This window comes from Acanthaster planci, linkage group LG05 (assembly GCF_054643075.1).
Source record: "Acanthaster planci isolate LZ-2023a linkage group LG05, COTS_SCS, whole genome shotgun sequence".
Classification (NCBI taxonomy): Eukaryota; Metazoa; Echinodermata; class Asteroidea; order Valvatida; family Acanthasteridae; genus Acanthaster; species Acanthaster planci.
Genome location: NC_141781.1, coordinates 16,477,151 through 16,499,234, shown reverse-complemented (window position 1 = coordinate 16,499,234; position 22,084 = coordinate 16,477,151). Strand labels below are relative to the sequence as shown.

Below are 22,084 nucleotides of genomic sequence, written 5' to 3'. Positions count from 1 at the left end.
CCCAGGTTCACCCACTTGAATTTGTACTTTATTTTTTGTCATTAACCGTTTGAACTCGCCTTTGAAATCAGTTCCCGAGTCTACCATTACGAATTTGGGCCAGGTCAGAGGTGATCGCCCGTAAATTTTCTTTATTGCCTCGCTAACTTGTTCGGCGGTTTTACTGGTCAACGGTTCTGCTTCTTTATACCGCGAACCCACGTCTACCACGGTCAAAGTGTACTTAAATGTTTTTCTTTTAACTCGGTCCCAGGGTAAATAAAGTATGTCCATTTGATGCGCGTAATTAGGTTCGACCGATTCTGATTGCAACATTGTAGGTGTGGGTACGTAATTTGGTTTTGGTAAATATATTTGCCAAATGGCCTGCTTTTTTAGCCAGTTCCTGATAACTGATTTGTCCGCACCGGTCTTTTCGTGTAGATGATCGACCGCGCGCTTTCTCCTCGCCAGTAACCCTGTGGGCTGTAAAATAATTTTTTAAAAGTTTGGTTCATTTTAAAATAAGTTACGCAAATCGATAAGCTAACAGCCCCACCAAGGTCGTCCCAGATATAATCCAAACAAACTCGCGAATCTTTTGATCCTCGGAAGGCTCGTAAAAATCGGACAACGTAGGCTCTGGCGGTAATGGGGTAATGTTTTTACCAGTTACTCTCGAATACGCCCGCGGGGCTTCGTCTATGTCTGTAAACACCTTTTGACTCGCACGTTCTTGTTGCATTTGTTTGTTTAAAAAGTCTAGCATGTGTACGCGGTTTCGTTCCCACTCTAGTTTGTCGACTTTACTTTTTGATAAACTGCTAAATAAACAATTTGAGCCCATGAATGCCAAGGCGTTTACTATCGCTCCTCCAACCATCATTAAAACACTAGCCATTTTTAAAATAAGGTTAAATTAAATATGGATAACGAAATTAAAGATAAATTAATCGAGATTCAAACCGAACAGGTAGAAACTCAGCTAAAGATCGACGACATGCATGCTGAAATCGCCCATATGTTAGATAATTCCCAAAGTGAAAAATACGAAGACCTGTTTTTTGCAGCGGGTTTAACGTTAGCCGTGTTTTCTTTTCTTTTTAAAATGATAAAATACGAATCGTAAATAAGAATATTATATATTAAAAGTAAATATGTCGCAACAATACACCAAAAAGCTAAACCTGAGCAGGCGGCTTAAAGTTCCTCGCGCAATCAAAGGCGAAAGGAGGGAGGTAACCATTACGCACAACCCGAGTACCATAGCCGCGGGTCACACGTTAAACGTAAAATTTCCGGCTCTAGGCACAGACGAAGTCATGGTACCCGGCACGGCAAAGTTGGCTTTTAAACTCGACCTTGACAGCGCCTCGGACGACAACAGGACAGTGTATAACAACGTGGCGCGAAACCTGGTTTCGGAAATAAACGTGAGTCTACAGGGAAACAAGATAGTAAGTGACCGAGATGCGGACGTATTTCACAATTTTAAGGACAATTGGTTGCCGTTGTCGCAGACTAAAAACATGGCGTACTTTGGGCTAGAGAAAGAAAACGTGGCCAAGATCAGGATCGGTGCTGGCAATAAAGACGAAGCCGCAAACAACGGTAAAGACAAGGCAATTGCCGATGCTTTTAAAAACAGATACGCGATTCCACTGGACCCGCCGATGTTGACGGATCACGCTCCGTTTTATCCTTCGTGGTTTAAAGAGCCTCTGACGTATCAACTGGTTTTTAACGATCACGACAAATTGGTCAACTCGTCAGATACCGCGGCTGAATATCAAATTTCAGATCTCACCTTGGAATACGAAGAAGTAACCAATCGAGACTTGGCGCAAACACTAAAAAATAAAAAAAAACGATGTATTACCTATTTCACCGGATTCATTCGTGGAAAAAACAGGTCGTAAACAAGAGTGACACGGTATGGAAACATCAGCATCGATCAGAGTATTAAAAGTCTTAAAGGTGTGTTGATCCTATTCAGAGACCCGACGATCAAAAATCCCCAGAGATTTTATAATCCACATATCACTAAAACGGTCGTCACGGTCGAAGGTAAACCGAATCAATTGTATTCGCAGGGTCTGTTTGAATATCAACATTTTGCCGAAAATACAAAATATTTCGGTGATTCAGATAAAGAATTGGCTAGAGGGGTCGTCTCAGACGTATCTTTGTTGGGAGTAGATTTAGCCGACTATTTGAAAGACAAATACGGCCTCTGGCTCGACTTCCACAGTTCTGACGATAACTCGGCTCACGGATCGGGTAGACCACTCGGTGGAGGAGGGGATATATCTACACAGATGGAAAGAGGGAGCGAAGCGAGCGGACCTCTGATGATGTACGTGTTCCTGGTGATGGATTCTCAACTCATGGTCGAAGAAGGAAACTTTAAGAGTTTGGTTTATTAAAATGAGCGAACAAAGTGAATGGTATAAAAATCCTCACTGCTCCTTAATCGTGGGTAAAACTGGGAGTGGCAAGACTCAGTGGATTTTAAATCTTTTAGAGACTGAGTACCGATTCACGTTTGAATCTATCGTGATTATCTGTCCGACGCTTTTTAAGAATAAAACTTATCTCGACAGGTTGTGGATATACAGCGACGAAGGCGTTTACCTGTGTGATTTAGATCGGGAAAGGCTAGAGTTAAACGAGGCGATTGAAATCTACCAGAAAATATTTGACGGGGTGAACACGTTATTCATCATCGACGACTGCGCGGCTGATCAATTTATTAAGTACCGAAAGAAATCTAAGGGTACCAATACGTACGCTCTCAGCAAGATGGCGTTCTCGGGTAGACATTATAACCATTCGTGCTGGCTACTTACGCAAAAGTACAATTCGGTGCTAAAAGACTTCCGAGAGAATACGGCTATCTTTCATTGCAAGGATCGTAGTTCGTTCGACCAATGTCTAGACAAAAACGACGTAGTTCCCGACGAAAAACGAGATCAGATTAAAAGGTATTAACGAGACGTTCGGTTCAGTAAATTGGTGTTAAATACGAAACCACCGGTGAATTATTGCGTTCAATAAAAATGAGAAAAATTTTTAAAATATATTAATAAAAGTAAAGTATGATTGAAAGTAAAAAGAATTGCGCTAAGTGTCGTTGGCTCCTGGACCTGACAAACTTCGCTACGCAGCGGACCGGTAAAATTAACGCGACCTGTAACGGCTGCATTGAGAAAGTACGAGCTCAACAAGAACAAAATAAGTGCCCGCACGGGAAGCAGGGATCTCAGTGTGTAGAATGTGGTGGTTCGGGGATTTGTGAGCACAGGCTACTAAGATATGCTTGTAAACGTTGCGGTGGAGGCGGCGTCTGTCTGCATGGAAAACAGAGGTCATATTGTAAGACTTGTTCTAACCCGATTGAAGTAACGATTACAAGATGGATTAACAACGCTCGACAAAAGGACAAAATGTACAATCGATTTGATCCTGACCATTTCATTGACACAGACTTTTGCCGCGGCTTGATTGAGGACCACCCCTGTTGCTTTTACCCAGATTGTGAAGCTCAGATGCAGCTTATCGAATATAGAGACGATCTGTGTACCATCGAACGATTAGATAACAAAATCGGTCACATTAAGTCTTACGTTGTGCTCTGCTGTTTAAAGTGTAACAACGCTAAAAAGAGCGATAAGCTAATTGTCACGTCGTCTAATGATTTAAAAACTAGTTGTTAAGTAGTTACTAATTACTTATCCTTTGCTTGAGCATAGCTAACTCAGCTGTGCTTGAGCAATTTTTATTTTAGTTATAACAAATGATAACGGTGCTAGAATACGTTCAACTACTTACTCAACTAGTTATAGTAGCTAATTTAACCTACTATACGGTTGAATACACACGCTTCAAACAAACGTACAACAAATTTAAAGAGTACTTATTATTAAAATGGACGATATTAAAAATATTCTCACCGATTCAAAAGCGAAGCGAGCGTAGCGAGCGTCAAAGACAGACTTTCTTCGGTAGTTGCGTCAGGCGAGAGTAAAAAATATCTCGGCAAAGAATATTCGATCAAAGAAATTGAAACATTATCCCCCAAAGATCAAGAAAAGTTGTTTAATCTGTAAGAAGTTAAGTTTGGCAAAGAGATCGTAAAAACTATCGTAAGTTTGAATTTTTGCTTACTAGGAATAGCTACTCCGATCGATCTACTCGGGTTCAACGTCAACTTAACGTCCGAAGAAGCGCTGACCAAAGACCTAAACGACGACCCGATTATCAGCCAGACCATTGGGCACCTACTCACTGAAGTTTGTTACAAGTACGGTGTATATTTGTCACCACTTACAGCCGCGTTGATTACCACTAAGCATCTAGAATTCAACAAAAGCTCTGTTATATTAAAAGAGGATGTCAACAACAACAACAAACGAAGCGAACGAAGTGGCCCCGACACCAGCGAACAGTCCGGTAAGAAGAATGTACAGACGGTAACTAAAAGTAAAGTAAACGTTAAAAATCCAAAGCGCTTAGAACAAGGTAAGAGATTAGCCGAGCATAACAAAAAGATGAAGCAGCAGCTCGCCAAGATGAAACAAAGCGAAGCGAGCGAAGCAAACAGCGAAAATAAAAATGAAAGTATTATCTACCAAACGGCCATCGAGAACAGAAACTTGATATTTGGTGGATTGGCCATCTCAGCGCTCGCGGTCTATTTAATTTGGAAAAATAAGTCGAGCACTCAACCCACTCGACAAATTATTCAACCAAAACGAGAAGCAAGTAAAGGCGAGCGAAGCGAGACAATTCCTAACCAAGAACCAATTTTGGACATGGAATAAAAATTCCTTAATTTAAAAGTTCTTTATATATAAATATGAGTAACGCTAAATCAATCGACGTAAACGGAATTGCTAATACGGTTTACCACGGTGCGGTCGTTTCGGGACTATCGCTAGGTTACGCCATGCTATCGAGCTAGCTGTTCAAGGTCAAACCGCCGGGCCTAAATAAGTTGTCTGCTGAAGACGTGTTGAAATTGACCGCGCTGTCTAGCGGTGCCCTGTTTACCCAGGGTTGGTTGGTAGCGCAGGGTATTCTGCCCGCGAGTTTTCCTATGAGTACCAGTAGCAGTTAAGTTTCCTTATTTTAAATGGCTGAAGGGGGATTTGAAATGGACGAAATGGGACGAGAACATGAACAAGAAGAATTTGAGCAAGACATGCAAGACGACCAAGATTTTGTTGAGACTAACCTACCCTCAGATCAACTAGAAACGAGTTTTGTGGAAGGTGCAGATGACCCCATAGTGAGGCTGGGGATAACCACTGAAGACCAACGTAATGATGTCACTAAAGATGCAATGAATAGTTTTTATAACGAGATTAAAGAAACTACCGGATTTGAACCGATCATGAAAGACACAAATATATTTAGCCTTGATTCTAAAGGATTACTTTATGCAGCCTTTAATGGTGAAAAAATCCGCCTGACTAAAACAAAAATAGATAAAAGTGGACGACGGTTTCTCGCGTTGTCTAACTTAGAACAAAAAGGCGGCAGAGATTTTATTAGACGCACTTTAGGGTTAACAAATTACAAAAACCCTGCAACTCAATTAATTGAAGAGGGAGAAGCTGTTTCAGACAAAATAGAAAAGATCACAAATGAAGACGGATCTATAAACGAACTAGATGAGGCGCTCGATCAACTTCAAGAAATATTGCAACAGTCTAGAAACTTAAACCCAGAAGATACAAATTCAGAATTTACTCTCCGAGAGATCAGAAGTCTAGACGAAGGCTTACAAACATAAGAGGTCAATTAAAACTTGTAGAAGCTAAGATTGCAAGAGTAAAAGAAAATATTCAGACAACTGAAGATGCATTGAAGGAACCAGATATCACGCAAGAACAAAAAGAATTAGAGCTTAAAATTCTTAGAGATTTTAACGATGAATTAGCATCATTGAATACCCAGCGAAAAAATTTAAACATGGGATTTAGAAACCAAATTGAAACGTTAAAAGAAACGATTCAAACAGCTCTAGGTAAAGATTTAACTTTACACGAACGAATTAATATTTTATTTAGAGAACAAGGCGTTACGATCGTAAGTATTTTATCTGCTTTTGGGTTAGCTGTGAGTACCATCGTTAGTAGCGTCGTAGCTAGCGTTAGGGGTGTCGGAGCGAGCGGAGCGATCAAACCGACACCTGAACCGACACCAACGCCTAAACCTCCTTCCAAAGGTGGAACCACCGATTGGATCAAACGTCAACTGTGGAACCTGGCTAACGTATTGAAGAAACTCGGGTTGAAAGCTTTGGGCGCTTTGCCCGGAATCATCGGTAGTGTTTTGAGTTGGATTTTCAACGTGGCGAGTAAAACTGTCGGATGGGTGGCAGAGCACGTGTGGACCTTGTTTGTAGGCTTGGGTGTTTTGCTTTTAACATACGTGCAAAAGAATGGGTAAATAGGGCAAAAAAAGATTAAAATTCCACCTCAAATTTGGGGCGGAATTTTTTAATGTCTTAGTTCAAACCGTTCAAGTTAAAACCTTGTATAACGTAAAACCGATGACACCCACGGCAACGGCTCCAACGGTTAATGATAGTTTCTCTTCGTTGTGTATGTCGAGCGGTTTAGAAGGAATAGCTTCGCTTGGTTTTGGTACAGGAACTGTCACTTCAGAAATGCTCGCTCCGCTCGCTCGCTTCGCTTCGACAATGGTCGTTGCTCCCTCTGGTCGCTCCGCTTCGGTAATGGTCGTTGCTCTGCTTCGCTTTGTGTCTTCTGCAAAACTGTCTTCAGCCACCGGTTTTAAGTTTAGACCTTGCACATATCCAGTCTGCATGTCTGCTGTCGCGATTTGTAAGTTATTGTTATAACCCTCAAACGTACCTACGCGTAAGTCCATGTCTGAAGGCACCAGGTATAACCTCGGACCGATTACATAATCCAACGGCGTTTCAGCGTTCTGTAACGAATCTTGAAATTGGTTGATCGATTGTTCGAGGTCAGGAGCTTCATTAAATAATGCTTGTATATTTTCTTTAAATCGTTGTTGCGCGTCTAATCCAGTGCTGGCGGCTAAAACGCTTGTCATGGTCTGTGCCTGTGCCCCGAGTAACGCGTAGACGTAAGCTCGAATTGATTCATTCACTTTTCTAATTCCCACGTTTGTCAACTGGGTCCTTTCGCGAGGTATAAAACCCCACCATCCGGTAGTAGCGACTTTTGGGTCTTGCGCGATATATTCTACTACATATTCCGCCGTTACGCCAGAGTCAACTTTAGAGTAACCGAGACGCATGACTTTGTGTACAAAGGAAAGGTGAGGCGAGTTCTCTACAAGTCTACCAATGATCCCAAGATCTGAATAATATTTGATCCAGTCTCTATCTGTATCCCCGGCCACGTCTAGGTTTGGGTTATATTCTTTTCCTGGAACGGGTAACCACTGTCTAACTCCTCTGTTCATCAAACCGGCTCGGTCAAAATAATAAGCGGTGCCAAGGCCATTTGTAAGAGGATCAACGGTTTGCCTAAAGTTCATCTCTGGGTCAACTCCAAAGTCGATGCAAACATTTAAAAACTTCTCGCTATCATAATAATTATCAAACGGATCAAAGATGTCCTCAGTCGGTAAACAAAAATCACACAAATGAAAGATTCTTCTAACCGTGTAATACACGTGAAAGTTGTACAAGGCAGATATATATGGATCCGCGTCGACGATTCTCCCAAAGTCTACTCCACATGCAGTCGTCGCACAATAGACCGCAAAATTTAATTGGTTTTGATAAAACGCCATCGGATCTGAGTTCCACCTATTTACCACTTATATACGAGCGAGCCATTCTGCCCAAGGTCGTTATGAATGGGGCTAAGATCCTGTCCCTCGAGGCCTTGGGGATCAGAATCATCGACTCCTTGAGCTTCCTGTCGATGCCTCTTTCAGCGATCCCCTCCACGTTCGGACTAACGGAATTGAAGAAGGGATATTTTCCCCATCTCTTCAACACCAAGGAGAACGAGCGCTATGTCGGCCCTATTCCGGACACGAAGTTTTACGACCCCGACGGAATGGATGCGAAAAAGCGAGAGGAATTCTTGCAGTGGCACGCTAGTCAACGTGGGCGGCCATTCGATCTACAGAAAGAAATGATATAATACTGCCGCAGTGTCGTTGGAGTTCCGTTCGATTTTCATGCAGCATACCAATGTCGACCCCTTTGAATCCTCCATAACTATCTCTCACGCCTGTAACGTTGTATTTAGACAGAATCATTTGCGGGAAAACACGATCGCTCTCATTCCAGCCGGAGGACACAGGAAGAATCACACTCAATCTGTCGTGGCCTTGAGGTGGTTGAAGTGGGTAGCACACTCCAGAAACATCCGTATCAGGCACGCGCTCTACGGCGGCGAGGTTACCATTGGCAAGTACCGCGTTGACGGACTTTACGAGAAGACCGTGTTCGAGTTCCATGGTTGTCTGTGGCACGGATGCCCAAAAGTTTTTACGCGCAGAGACGTGACAACCCCGCTTACTTCGCTGAGCATGAGAGACCGCTATGAAGCCACCGTCCGGCGTACCTTGGATCTGAGACATGCCGGATATAACGTGGAAGAAATGTGGGAATGCGACTTCCAACGAATAGCAGACAGTAATGGAGATCTACGAGTATTTTAGATGATCTTCAAGAGGACGCCCAAGATGTGATCCCGCCCCTCAATCCACGAGACGCTTTCTTCGGAGGAAGAACAAACGCTACCAGGTTGTATCACAAGTGCGGTCCGGATGAAAAAATAAAGTATGTGGATGTATGTAGCCTCTATCCCTGGGTGTGCAAGTACGGAAAGTGTCCCCTGGGTCATCCCAAGATCATCACGGAGAATTTGGCCGCATCCATTTACGATTACGAAGGATTTGTGAAAGCCGAAGTATTACCACCGAGAAAGCTGTACCATCCCGTTCTTCCACGCCACGCAGGCGGAAAGCTCATGTTTGCTCTGTGTGGAGAGTGTAGTGAAATTCAGCAGATGACCCTCTGCGAGCACGAGGATTCCGATAGAGCTATCACCGGTACGTGGGTCACGGACGAACTGAAAAAGGCTGTGTCATTAGGATACCGCATCGTCCAAATTCTTGAAGTGTGGCATTTTGAGGAAACCGAGCGGTACGACCCCGAGAGTAAAACAGGGGGGTTATTTACGGGCTACATCAACGCCTTCCTGAAGCTTAAACAGGAAGCCAGCGGGTGGCCTCAACGGTGCGACACGGAGGCAAAGAAAAACCGCTACATCCGCGACTACGAGCTACACGAAGGCATCAAGATCGACCCCTTTTTGGGGGAAGTTTGGCCAGCGAGAAAACATGCCAAAATCTGTCTACGTGGATTCCCCAAAAGATTATTTTGCGTTGCTTCTCGATGACCGAAAGACCGTCAACCGCGTCGACTTTGTGAACGAGGAAGTCTTGCAGGTCCAGTGGCAGCAGAAAGACGACTTTGTAGAGGCAGCGGGAAATACCAATGTGGCTATTGCAGCGTACACTACGGCACAGGCTCGGTTGAAGTTGTACTCTTTTCTGGAGCGCCTGGGTGAGCGTGTCCTCTATTACGACACGGACAGCATCATATACGTCGTCAAGGATGGACAAGGTCAATACGAACCTCCTCTGGGTGACTACTTGGGCGACCTCACCGACGAGTTAGAGAAAGACTACAGACCGGGAAGCTACATCACTGAATTTGCTTCTGGAGGGCCAAAGAACTACGGGTAGAAGGTTCTCAGCACCGTTCAAATAACGAACTTGCAGTGTGTAAGGTACGGGGAATCACTCTAAATTACCGCAACAAAGGGATTGTCAACTTCGAATCCTTGAAAGAGATGGTGTTGTCTGACGCCGAGAGAGGCAACGAAGAAAGAGAAAACAAGAGAACCGTCACCGAACCTCACAAAATAGCTAGAGGATCGCGGGGTCAAGTGATCACTAGACAGGAGACAAAGAAGTACAGGCTGTTTTATAACAAACGGGTGAAGACCCACGATTTTAACACTATTCCCTATGGATACTAACATCACTCTTCTCGCGCCCCTCCCCCTTTTTTTACCTAGCGCTACGTCATTTAAATGATCACGAATCAGTTATTAATACGTGTGATGTCCCAGATTAAATCACTTGAACAGATGGACGAGGTTCTGAAACATCCATTTACTTGCGTAGTCGCAGGACCGACTGGTTCCGGAAAGACTCAATTTGTTAAGGAATTACTTCCGCCGAGCGGGAACTCGTCCGTCATTGTTCCTTTTCCCGAGCACGTGGTTTGGTGTTACGGCGAATATCAAGATGCTTATAACCATCTGGCAAGTGTTGCCCCTTACATACATTTTGTGGAAGGTTTTCCGGAAGATCTTCTTTCCTCGTTGGACCGTTCGCAGAGAAACATGGTTGTGATAGATAATCTCATGTCGGAATCCGGCAACAAGAAGGTCACCGAACTTTTCACAAAGGGTAGCCACCACCGAAATTTATCCGTTGTTCTCATTTTGCAAAATTTGTTCTACCAGAGAAAAGAGATGAGGACAATCAGTCTGAACTCCCATTACATGGTGTTGTTTAAAAACCCTCGAGATGCCTCCCAAATCATTCATCTCGCCAAACAGATGTATCCTGGAAACTCCAAGTTTTTAGTAGAAGCCTACCGCGACGCCACATCGTCACCTTACGGCTACCTGATGCTGGACTTAAAGCCGGACACGTCTGAGGAGATGAAATTAAAAACTCACATTTTTCCAAACGAATACACCGTTGTCTATGTGCCCAAGGCTTAAATAAGAAGATCCAACGTGCGCGGCAGTCTTTTGAAGATGTCCAGGCGGCTGAGAAACCACGCTTTGTTCCTGCGCATTCTGGCCCAGTGCGCTCCGAAACAACGACAGACCATCGTGCAAGGGGCCAACAGGGAGCTCGTTGCCTGTTTGTGCGAGTGTGCCCTCAACATTTTAAACGGTAACATTCCCCTCACACCGAAAGAAACGAGAAAACTTAGAAGGTACGAGCAGCAGATGAGACACCTAGCGGATAAGAAGGTCGGCGTGCTAAAAAAGAAAAAAATTCTCCGTCAGAAGGGGGGATTCCTTGGAGCTTTGCTTACACCGATACTGGGCGCTCTGGGTGGCATGTTGTGCAAATAAGAAATATGGAGCACGCCAAGAAGATGGTTTTGATTCCCCACGAGACCTTAAACCGATTACAAGCAGCCAGACGACTCGAACAAACCCCCATCACTAGAGTCGTGCACGGACTGGACTCGGAAATGAGACGGCATCTGGAGAGACAAGATATAGGAGCGGAGGAAAAATTAAAACTGTACCACCAGACCCTGGGAAAGTACATGCAGTATAACAAACAGAGAAAAATTCCCATGACGTTGACTCTGGAATCGAAATCATCGGGCCACCCCCCTCGCCTTGAAAAACAAACGGGTAAGATCGAATCCGATTCATTCAGCACAGAAAGAGAACTCCCCAAAGTGGATCCTGAGGAAGGAGTGGAAGAAAAAAAACCCTTTGCCACTACTGCGCCCGACAGAGATGAAGATTTGGGCCTGTCCTCTTTATTTGCAGAAGCTTCGCATCTACCAGATGCGTCCCCCAGCAGGTCTGAGTTTGCAGAGCCGCGTAAAAAGAAGGGGAAGGGGAAGAAAGCCGAACGGCCTGCCACTACCCGTATGACATGGACACCATATTAAGCACAGTGACCTTCTGAACTAAGCTCATTTTTAAGTCGCTCTTCATCATGGATTGTTGTCCTCCAAGACAACAGTGCAGAATCGGCAACATATTAAAAACGGTGCGTTGTGTACTGTTGTGTTGCCGCAGCACGCTCATCATCAAACACCGCGAGAGTACGGATGGGAGAGACATACCTGAAAAAAGTGTATTACGACCCAAAACATCCCGCGGCATTCGGCGGTGTAGAGGCTGTTTACCGTGCTGCCTTAAAAGACGGCATCCACTTGACGAGGAAAAGGATTCAAAAATGGCTAAGCCAGCAACCCGTATACACAGTGTAGAGTAGTGGTCGACGGAGTCGATGATCAGTGGCAAGCAGACCTCGTAGACTTGTTGGCGTTGTCCGAATACAATGGCGGTCAAAGGTATTTGCTAACGTGTACAGATATTTTTTCGAAATTTGCGTGGGCGCAACCGATAAAGAACAAGACGGGAAAGACACTAATTGAAGCTTTTCAAACCATTTTGAACGACGGCAGGTCACCCCGCACACTTCAGACCGATAAAGGTTCAGAGTTTACCAACAGACTGTTTCAATCCTTCCTCAAAACGAGGGGCATTCACTTTTTCACGACTTACAACGAAACCAAAGCCAGCGTGGTGGAGAGATTCAATCAAACCCTCAAGACTAAAATGTGGAAATATTTTACGGCCAACAATACGCGGCACTACCTGACGGCTCTACCCAAACTGATGACCGCGTACAATACGTCTTTTCACCGCAGTATTGGAAGAGCACCCGCCACCGTCAATGTTTACAATGCGGATGCAGTCAGAAAAACCTTGTACCCACCTGTCAGTGCTCCAAAACACGCCCCCTTTCGATTCAATGTGGGAGACACCGTACGCATAGGCGTGGCGGCAAGGCCTTATAAAAAAGGTTACTTACCCAACTGGACTGACGAAATTTTCACGGTGAGTGCACGGATTGCTAGAAAGCCACCCGTTTACAGATTAAGAGACTACGGTGGGGAAGAATTGCTCGGTACTTTCTACGAGCAAGAACTTCAGCGTGTGGTTAAAAAAGGTGATCTGTACAAGGTTGAACGGGTTCTTGCTAAGAGGAAACGGAAAGGCAAGACCGAGTACTTTGTGAAGTGGTTGGGCTATCCGGACAAGTTTAACAGTTGGGTGCCACGTCTTTTGTCTGTTTAAAAGAATACCGCTTATCAAATCCTGTCATTCGAGATTGCGAATTCCATCCTGAACGATTCGTACTACGTCACCCTCCCGAGCAACAGTAGTATGGAGGCATATCCAAGTAACGCACTCAGTCACTATCGCGTGAACTTGCCTTCCCCCATGACCTTCGAAGGACACTGGGAGGTAGCCTTAGCTGAAATAACGTATCCACGCCGGTGGTTGAATGTGGTAGAAGGCCACAACCATATTTGGTGCACAGGAGAGGGAGAGATCCATACCCATCTCGTGCCGGAAGGGTATTACCCTACACCCGAAGAGCTGTTGGCAAAAATCTCACCTCCTATTGAACACGACGAGCTAGTTCGAATAAAATAAAACAAGTACCTCCAGAAGATCGTAGTCAAAACGGCTGAAGGGGTCCACATTACGTTCGCTAAGCGGCTGGGTGCCCTTCTCGGTTTTGAAGAGGACATTGACATATCGGGTCACTTCAAGGCGACTGATTTCACCGACCTTCAACGCGTTCACGCTCTGTTTGTATACACTGACATCATCGAGTACAACACCGTGGGAGACGTCAGAGCACCTTTGCTCCGCACAGTACACGTTGAAGGGGAGTATGGGGACACGATCACCAAGACGTACGTCAGTCCTCATTACGTACCGCTCAAACAGAAGTTAGTGAACACTATAGAAATTGATATAAGGGACGACGCGGGAGCACATGTGCCATTTATAGGCGGGAGGGTCATCGTGAAGCTTCACTTTAGAAAACATCGCTCTTCGTATTTGAGTTAGTCATTACCATGAGAAAGCACTTTGTTCCGCACTCCAAGCATTATGAAGACTACTACACCTATCAGATCGGCAGTGGCTTACCGGTATTCCACGGTCCTCGTAACCAGCGAAGATTTGGACTTGGCGGAATCCTGGGTGGCCTCCTGAAATTGGCCGTGCCGTTGTTGAGACAGGGGGCAAAGGCGCTCGGCCGTCAAGCCATCCGCACCGGTGTCGGCATAGCAACGGACGCCCTAGAGGGAAAAGATTTAAAATCTGCAGCTAGAATGACGTTAAAGAGTGCCGGACGTGAACTTGCTAATCGCGCAGTCCGTGGCATCTCCACGGGGGTGACGGGTACACGCCGCACGGGTATAAAACGCAAGCACTCAGGCAGACGCGTCAGATCCTCAGGCGTCAAGCGAGGGAAAAGATCGCTAGATATCTTTGATTAGACATTTAACCGGACCATCTTACTTCCAATCCCTAACATGGCATTCTTGCACGTCCACTCGGCCGAATGCGCCAAATCGGAATTGGATTTGTTCACGTTGCCCCCCACCCAGACAAGCATCGAAAAGGGACAACACACAGAGTATCATCCCATCTCCAACATATCAGACGGCGGCCCTATTGAGTTTTTTGTTCCAGGCTCTGGCGAAGAGTACATCGATCCATCTCAAACAAAGCTTTACGTCAAGGCCAAAGTAGTCAACGCTGACGGAAGTAATCCCGCTGATGACGCTGAGGTAGGCCCCTGCAATTTACTGTTGCAGTCTCTGTTCAGTCAGGTGGACATGACTTTAAATGAACGTCTGATTTCCGCTTCAACGCCTACTTACCCTTATCGAGCCATCATTGAAACTCTCCTCAGTTACGATAACAGTTCAAAAATGTCACAACTGACTGCGGAGATGTTTGTCAAAGACACGGCCGGGAAAATGGACAACGTGAACTGCACAGCCGAAGACGATGAAACAAACACGGGCCTGAAAAAGAGGAGCAAGTTCACGAAAGGGGGGCGCATCGTGGATATGCTAGGCCCTATTCACAGCTATCTATTTTTCCAAAATAAACACTTGATAAACGGTGTAGATTTAAAACTAAAGTTCATCAGGAGCAGTGATGCTTTCCGTCTGATGGCATCTGGAGGTAATCCCAGCTACAAGATAAAAATTGTAGATGCTTCATTGTTCGTTCAGAAGGTAAAGGTCAGCTCAGCGGTCATGTAAGGACATGCCAAGGCCTTGGAAAAGGCCACTGCTAAATATCCCATCAAAAGGATCCTGTGCCGATGGGCAATCTGACGCTAACACAAGATCACGTGTTTCTCGGGAAGCTACCAGAATCGTGGTAGGCTGCGTATCCAACGCTGCCTACAACGGATCCTACGCCAAGAATCCCTTCAACTTTCAGCACTTTAACCTCAATTTTCTCACGGTCCATTTGGACGGAGAGCAAGTGCCGTTCACTCCTCTGAAGCCCGACTTCGAAGGAAACGACATCAGTCTGCAAGACTATCCCAACGGTTACACACTGTATGCCTTTGACCTCAGCCCTGACTTGTCCTGCGGGAGTCACTTGAGTCTCGTCAAGCGGGGCAACCTTCGCTTAGATGTCCACTTTGCCCAGCCCCTGGAGGAGACCATCAATGTTATCATCTACGCCGAGTTCAACAACGTCATCGAAATAGACCAGGCACGTAACATTCTGTTCGACTACGGCAGTTAAATCTCCAGGGATGAACAGCTTCCAAATTTCAAAAATCCTGAGCGCGGACCGGTACGCAAAGCACTACTTCCGAGGTGTCTTCCCCCGTGACGAGCTACCGACACGTCGTGTTCCGCGACCTAGCGCCCTGGTGGTCAACACGGATCCTTCTACCGAGCCTGGACGGCACTGGGTGGCGATCTACATCACGAGGGATGGTGTTGGGGAATATTTTGATTCGTACGGGCATCGACCTCGATTGAGAGACATAAGAGCTTTTATAAGAAAAAATACGAGTGCATCGAGATACAATAGCTACCCCCTTCAAGGTCCCTTGACGACCGTTTGTGGTCAGTATTGCGTATTTTTCTTATTGCATTGATGCAGAGACATCAGCATGAGTAGAATTGTCAACATGTTTTCAAAAGATACCTCGGATAATGATACATCGGTATCTGAATTTGTTCGAATGCATTTCCTTTCCCTTGGTACTAAAATGCACGACATTCCTTTCGTTTTTCGACAAATTTCAAGAGCACTTACAAGACCATGAGATGAATGCACGTTATTATGCTCGAGCGTTAAATAATGCCATTTATTTGGAAAATTTCAATTAATTTTTTGGGTTAAACTTTGCACTTACAGTAGCTTTTAAAAGGCTTCCATCAACAGTTAGTTGGTTGCTTTGTTTACCATTGATACTTTTAGTTGCTTTTGTTTTTCTCGGAGTACTTATTTTAGAAATCAATTCATTTCAAAACCATTTTAGTAACCTTGCATAGAGTTAACACATTTCTCATAGAAGAGATAAACATAAACGTGTTCCGATCACCCACCACCTTAAGGAGCCAACTCGTGCGCCCTAAGGACCCCATCCCACCAGGAAGACGCGGAGGAGTGGTCTACAAGATACCATGCGGTGACTGTGGCAAGGTGTACATCGGCGAAACTGGCAGACCAATCGGCGAGAGAATCAAGGAGCACCAACGCGACGTGAGACTCTCCCGTGTGGAGTCGTCAGCGGTAGCCGAGCACACCTGGGGAGCTGGTCACCACCCCGATGGGGACAGCGTGCAGTGCGTGGACCAAGACCAGCATTGGTACACAAGACGCGTCAAGGAGGCCATCCACATCCGCCTGAATAGACACAACATCAACAGAGACAGCGGCATCGACATCCCCGGTTTCTGGCTCCCCACCATCCGCCAACACAACCACCGGAGCACCGGAGCGCAACGGAGCCATACCGAGGACACGCCCCTTCACGCCCATGAAGTGGAGCGGGCGACGCCCGCTGAGGTCACCTGTACTGCGTCCGCAATACACGGCGGGGGACACGCGGAGGACGCGGTCCGGCGGTATATAGCAGACCCTGCAGCATCCAGACTTCAGTTGCCTGATGAAGGCTAGCAGCACTAGCAGCCAAAACGTCGCTACCAGCAACACGACACCGCGAGTCATCGATTATCTTTTTACTGTATTTACATTTCTCATACATGTACTTTAATTGCTCTTGTTAACTTGCTTCTTTCATTGAATTTTTTTTGAGGGAGTTTGATTTTTCTGTGTTTTTTTAAATATTATTGGTTTATATGTTTAATTTACGTTTTGTTCAATTTGGGACTTTGCTTTTTTTTCTTCTAGGTAGTCAACTAGTACCCTTATAAACTTCATGTCTTTGTTCATTCTGTCCAAAATTCTTGATTTTGGTTTAATTCTGATTGGAATTTATTAAAACGTTCAATACTGAGTACAAACAAAGTGTGATGGTCCACACAGTTTATAAGTCTCTGCTTGTCTTTGTCTTTCTTCATTTAATAAACAAAAAAAAAATGATTCGTACAAATTTAAAACCTGATACCGAACTTCACAACTATTCTATTACAACTTTGTATCAACTAGACATTTTTTTTAAGCCAGATACAAGTCCATAGCGTACATTGTAGGCACGCACCATCACTTAGATACAAGAAAAGATTATTACAAATTTTATAAACACCAATCGTGCGCCAATCCTGCCATAAACCATAATACACCGTTTTCAAGCTTCTTGACAAGTTCTTCTCTGAACTTAACGAAAATTCTAAACTAATACACACTTACAGATAAACTTGGGAATCTCCAATTACGAACAAAATACTTTAACAGATTTCGTATACAACCATTAACTGACTCAAAGTGATGGTTTTCAAACATTTGGAAAAAGTTCTAATCAGTGATTCTACAGTTTACAGGTCAAACAGACACTGCTCTAGGGCAATGGTGAAGTCCAAGTGCTGATCTTTCTGTGCGTACAATTTTAAAATGTTCCTCGAATCGGCCATCAAATACATCATGATATCTTCCATAAACAACCGAACCTTTGCGTTCAAATCATGACACATAAATTTTTCTCTCCCTAGTTTCTCAGAGGCAGCATCGAAAAGTTCAATTACCGCGTGTGGAAGCACGAGTTGAACCGCCGTGACATAGTAATCGGAGGCAAACTCCTCCAGAACATGCTCTGTGGTGATCCAGACGCATTCGTGGTCCCACTGGCTCGGAGAGTCAACTTCGCACCCCTCACACGGTACACGATCTTTCGAGGACAGCTCTTCAATTTTGTTCACAACTAATTTAACGAGAATCTTTTCTAACAGGGTTTTAACTCGCTGTTCGCAATCGGCCTCCTCGTCTAGATACAAAAAACAATACAATAAAACCAACGATTAAACTAAGCACAAAACTTCTTAAAATTTGTTTACGATTCTCTTGACCAGTCTCTTCCTGCGTACAGCTTCGGAAATAGCTTTGGCGTGTGACATCAGTATGTTCCACTGCGAAGCAGTCAAGTTTATGCCTTTCTTCTTAGCAATCAGCCTTGATTTGTCCGTGTTCCAGAAGTACTCTCTCACGTTACGTAAGTACTGCCCCGGAAATTTTTAACAAGGACGTAACGCTCACCTTCCAGGTGAAACCTGTCTGCGTCGCGTTCGTTCTCCTCTTCATCAGGGTCACGGGGAAAGAACCTCTTCACAGCTCCCTTCCTCTTCACGGCAAGATCGGGATGGGCCTGCGGTGCACCGGCATTGGAATTGGGGGTCCACAAGTCAGCATTCCCCGGCTTGGTAGTGCTAACAGCCCCTGTTGCGGTAGCTTGGGTAGCTTCATCCAGGGTGGCGGCTAGCTCGTCACCGGTGAGGTCGGAGGGAGCGTGGATCTCAAGCTGCTCCGGGGCGGGTAGGGGGTCGATGACAGGGAGCTCTAGCTGACGGTGCCCCGTTACGACGTTACGGTAGTAAAACCTCTGCTCCTCGACGCTGTACACTTTGCGCCATCCGGCTCTCAGGTGTTGAGCGGTTAACGCACCGGTGCTCACAGCGTCGTCGCTTGCTTGAGACGCCGCTGATACTGACGGCTGCACACCAGTCATATCGGTCGTCTTGGTAGTTGCCTTTGCGTGTCCGACCATGTTGGCAATGACGCTCAACTATTTGGTAAACTTTCAGTCTCACTAAATGTGGTTCTCACGGCGGTAGGTTGGGATATGATCTACAGGTTCCACCCAGCGTGGTATTTATATCGCGCAGGGGTGTCGGTGACTTAATGCAAACACCAAAAGAGCGCGTACCCACGCGGAACTGATAAATATAGGTGTAACCAATCGTGCCGTGCAATGAAGGACTCAATGCAACGAAGTTTAGTGAACCCACGCGTTCGAAGCGTTCCTTCCTGGGATGACCGTCAAACTCTTTTGTTCGCGAGATAGATACTTTACTAATTTTAGCATCTTACCCGTGGGAATTGACGACCGACGCTCTCTGAAACAAAGGAGATCCATTTGCGTCCTTGGACTCCTTTTGTATTCAACACTCCTCGGCCAAGGACGCCACGCCATCACCCACTCGTACTTGGCCTCAAACAAACAAGCCAACGAATGACAATGCGGCTCGGGTGATCTCCCGCCTCTCGAGGTAAGTTTATCTTATTTCTTTTCTTCTTTTAGTTCAGGGCAACATGGCAAATATCACCTCCTCGACCGTTGTCGCGGTTCCGCCCACCATCTCCGTCGACCTTTTACCCGCTCACCGTTTACTACGTACCTTTGACCTACTAACCCCACCGACCTTTCTGAACCTAAAAATAACTATCACCTGACTTACTCACACGCGACCGGAAGTGGGGTCAACCTGATCTATACTGCACCGGAAGTCGGTCAAGGGTCAGAGGTCAAACTGATCTATACTAACTACCATTACTACTCACCCTCAATTCTTTTGTTGTGTGACCCTGGTGACCTCATAAGAAAGGACATACTCAAGCAAGAGTCGAGCTATCAAATAGGGTTTGTCAATTCTTCCCATGAACCTATCTAACTTAAATAAAAAATACTACATGGAAACACTGGCCAAATAAAATCAACCATTTGTTTCTGTCAACGCGCACTTAAGTTATCTTATGTTTGGCTCCCATGCGTAAATAGACTCAAGAGTTATTTCTCTTGAACAAATTAATCTCACTTCGTGACAATTTGCCCACCCTAGAGAAAAACTCTTGAAATAATCAGCTTCATACATTTATATCTACTACATTTACAACACACTTCTAAAATATTTACAATTGGTGTCTCAATCCAATACTTCATTCAGCTGGGCATCTACTTAGAAAGTCAACACCAACGTTATCGCTTCCCTTTATTGCCTTTACTCTAAATCTGTACTGCTGAAGGCTCAAAGCCCATCTCATGATTCTGTTGTTGTGCATTTTAGCTGTAGACAGGTAGGCTAAAGGATGATGGTCCGTTTCCAGTAGGAATTCTTTGTCATAAAGGTACATGTGGAACTTTGCGACTCGCATAGCTAATGGGAAATGATTGGTCGCCATCTTGCTGCAAGAGAACGGCTCCAATGCCAACGTCTGAAGCATCACTTCTCAAAATGTAACCCTTCTCATGATCAGGTAAATGCAATATTGGCGCGGCTGCTAATCGCTCCTTTAGTGTCTTGAACGCACGTTCTTGTGGTCGTTCCCATTTAACTTGATTCGGGTTGCCCTTCTTTGTGAGATCAGTGATTGGTCCTGCAATGGCGGCAAAATTGGGAATGAATTTACGATAATAGTTAACTAGTCCCATGAATGAACGGACCTCTTTCTTTGTATGTGGCCTTGATTTTTCCGCCCCCCAATGACATGGCCCAGAAAATCAAGGAATTCGTACCCTACAAAGCACCTAGACGGTTATGCGGAGAGGTGTGCAGCTCGTAGACGGTTTAAAACTTCGCGAAGAACTGAACGTGTTGTTCCCATGTTCCCATGTCAGAATGTAATCCTAAAGCCGCCCATATTGCCCAATGTATGCATTCGTAATCTTTGTTTTTAGTATTTATTGCGACTTTCTTATGTTCAATATATTCTGGCAACTAGATGTAAGTGCCACCTTGTGGGTCATATTTTATTATATTGATATAAAAAGCTATAATTTTGTCTAGTATCCAACCAGAACCATTATTAACAAATTTATCAATTCTATCTAAAAGCTTTTGTTTTTGTTCTTCCAACTCGTTGTTAACATCTGATTCTAAATACACCGTTGTAACGTTGGGCCAAAAAGTAAATTCAGCTGTAACAAAATCTTTCTGTTCTGGTTGTTCCTTTTAAAATCGGACTTTAAGCGCTGTTTGCAATCTATAAGTACCTATTTCCTTTAATTTTTTCAATGCCAATTTTTCAATGGCTTTTTTTTATGCGTAATAAACAATTGAACTGCATCGTCACTAAAAAAGCGTGGTATATTAATACGTGTCAACAGATTCCAAGGCTTGCAACTACCGAAATTGGGAATTATCCCAATTTCGGTAGTTGCAAGCCTTGGAATCTTTTGACGTCCAATTCGCGGGATAATTCCCGATTAATAAAAGCTTAAATTGCAGCAATGAAATCTTTTTCCAATTATCTGGCCTTTCTTACCATCTGTCATCTGCATGCCAATTGTCGTAATTCGCCAATAGATTTGCGGGGTAAATTTTGAAATTGTTTTGTGTAATTTCTCACTGCTTGTGTTAATTCCTCGCGCTTGTATAGCACAAAGGGCGGCGTGGTTGGTGCAACGTAATATTGTGATTAGCGATGTACTTCAATAATGATTTATTCCATGAATTATAGCCATGGAGATTGTGTTCATAATTTAATCTGATATTACATTGTGCGTTTTGATTCGATGGCTTTCTTGTTCGTATTAAATAGTTTTGTATAATAATTCAGAAATTATATCATTTTTATTAACACGTCTACTCTTTGGGGTAGAGGCGTTCAATTTATTATAGTTTTGGAATTTCATCGTATTTTGGAATTTAATATTTTGGAATTTGACAGAGTTGGGGAGGAGGAGGTTGTTGGAAGTTTTTTTGGTTTCATTTTGCGGGATTTTTTGGTTTTTGCGGATTTTTTTTGTTTTGGGAATTTTTTTGCTGGCGTATCCTGGTTTAATGCCATTAGAAAGAATCTTTGTGACTCTCTTTGGTTTTGGGGAGGAGGGTCGGGTAGGTATGAGCCTATGTAAGCGGGAAATCGATATTTCTGGATTGTAGGGTTTGGGTTTTTGCAAAAAGGGTCGTATAGGTATAGGAGATAGGAGGGTTTTTATTTTTCGTCAGAATTTGCACTTCCTATACTACTAACATGGGAGTCGGATTTATGAAAAGAGAACACTG

The 22,084-nt window shown here is 44.5% G+C and overlaps 2 protein-coding genes across 2 annotated transcripts; one reads left to right on the top strand and one right to left on the bottom strand.

Annotated features, from left to right (window-relative positions):
• The first annotated feature begins 7,838 nt into the window (after window positions 1-7,838).
• On the top strand, window positions 7,839-9,750 carry LOC147799119 (uncharacterized). Its single transcript, XM_087136804.1, has 4 exons — window positions 7,839-8,097; window positions 8,285-8,649; window positions 8,850-9,323; window positions 9,409-9,750. The coding sequence occupies exons 1-4, from the start codon at window positions 7,839-7,841 to the stop codon at window positions 9,748-9,750; spliced, it is 1,440 nt and encodes a 479-aa protein (XP_086992930.1).
• Window positions 9,751-17,166: 7,416 nt separating this feature from the next.
• Window positions 17,167-18,978, bottom strand: LOC147799118 (uncharacterized). Its single transcript, XM_087137470.1, has 2 exons — window positions 18,339-18,978; window positions 17,167-18,069 (listed from the first exon to the last, which is right to left on the bottom strand). The coding sequence occupies exons 1-2, from the start codon at window positions 18,844-18,846 to the stop codon at window positions 17,624-17,626; spliced, it is 954 nt and encodes a 317-aa protein (XP_086993596.1). The 5' UTR covers window positions 18,847-18,978; the 3' UTR covers window positions 17,167-17,623.
• Between the last annotated feature and the right edge of the window lie 3,106 nt (window positions 18,979-22,084).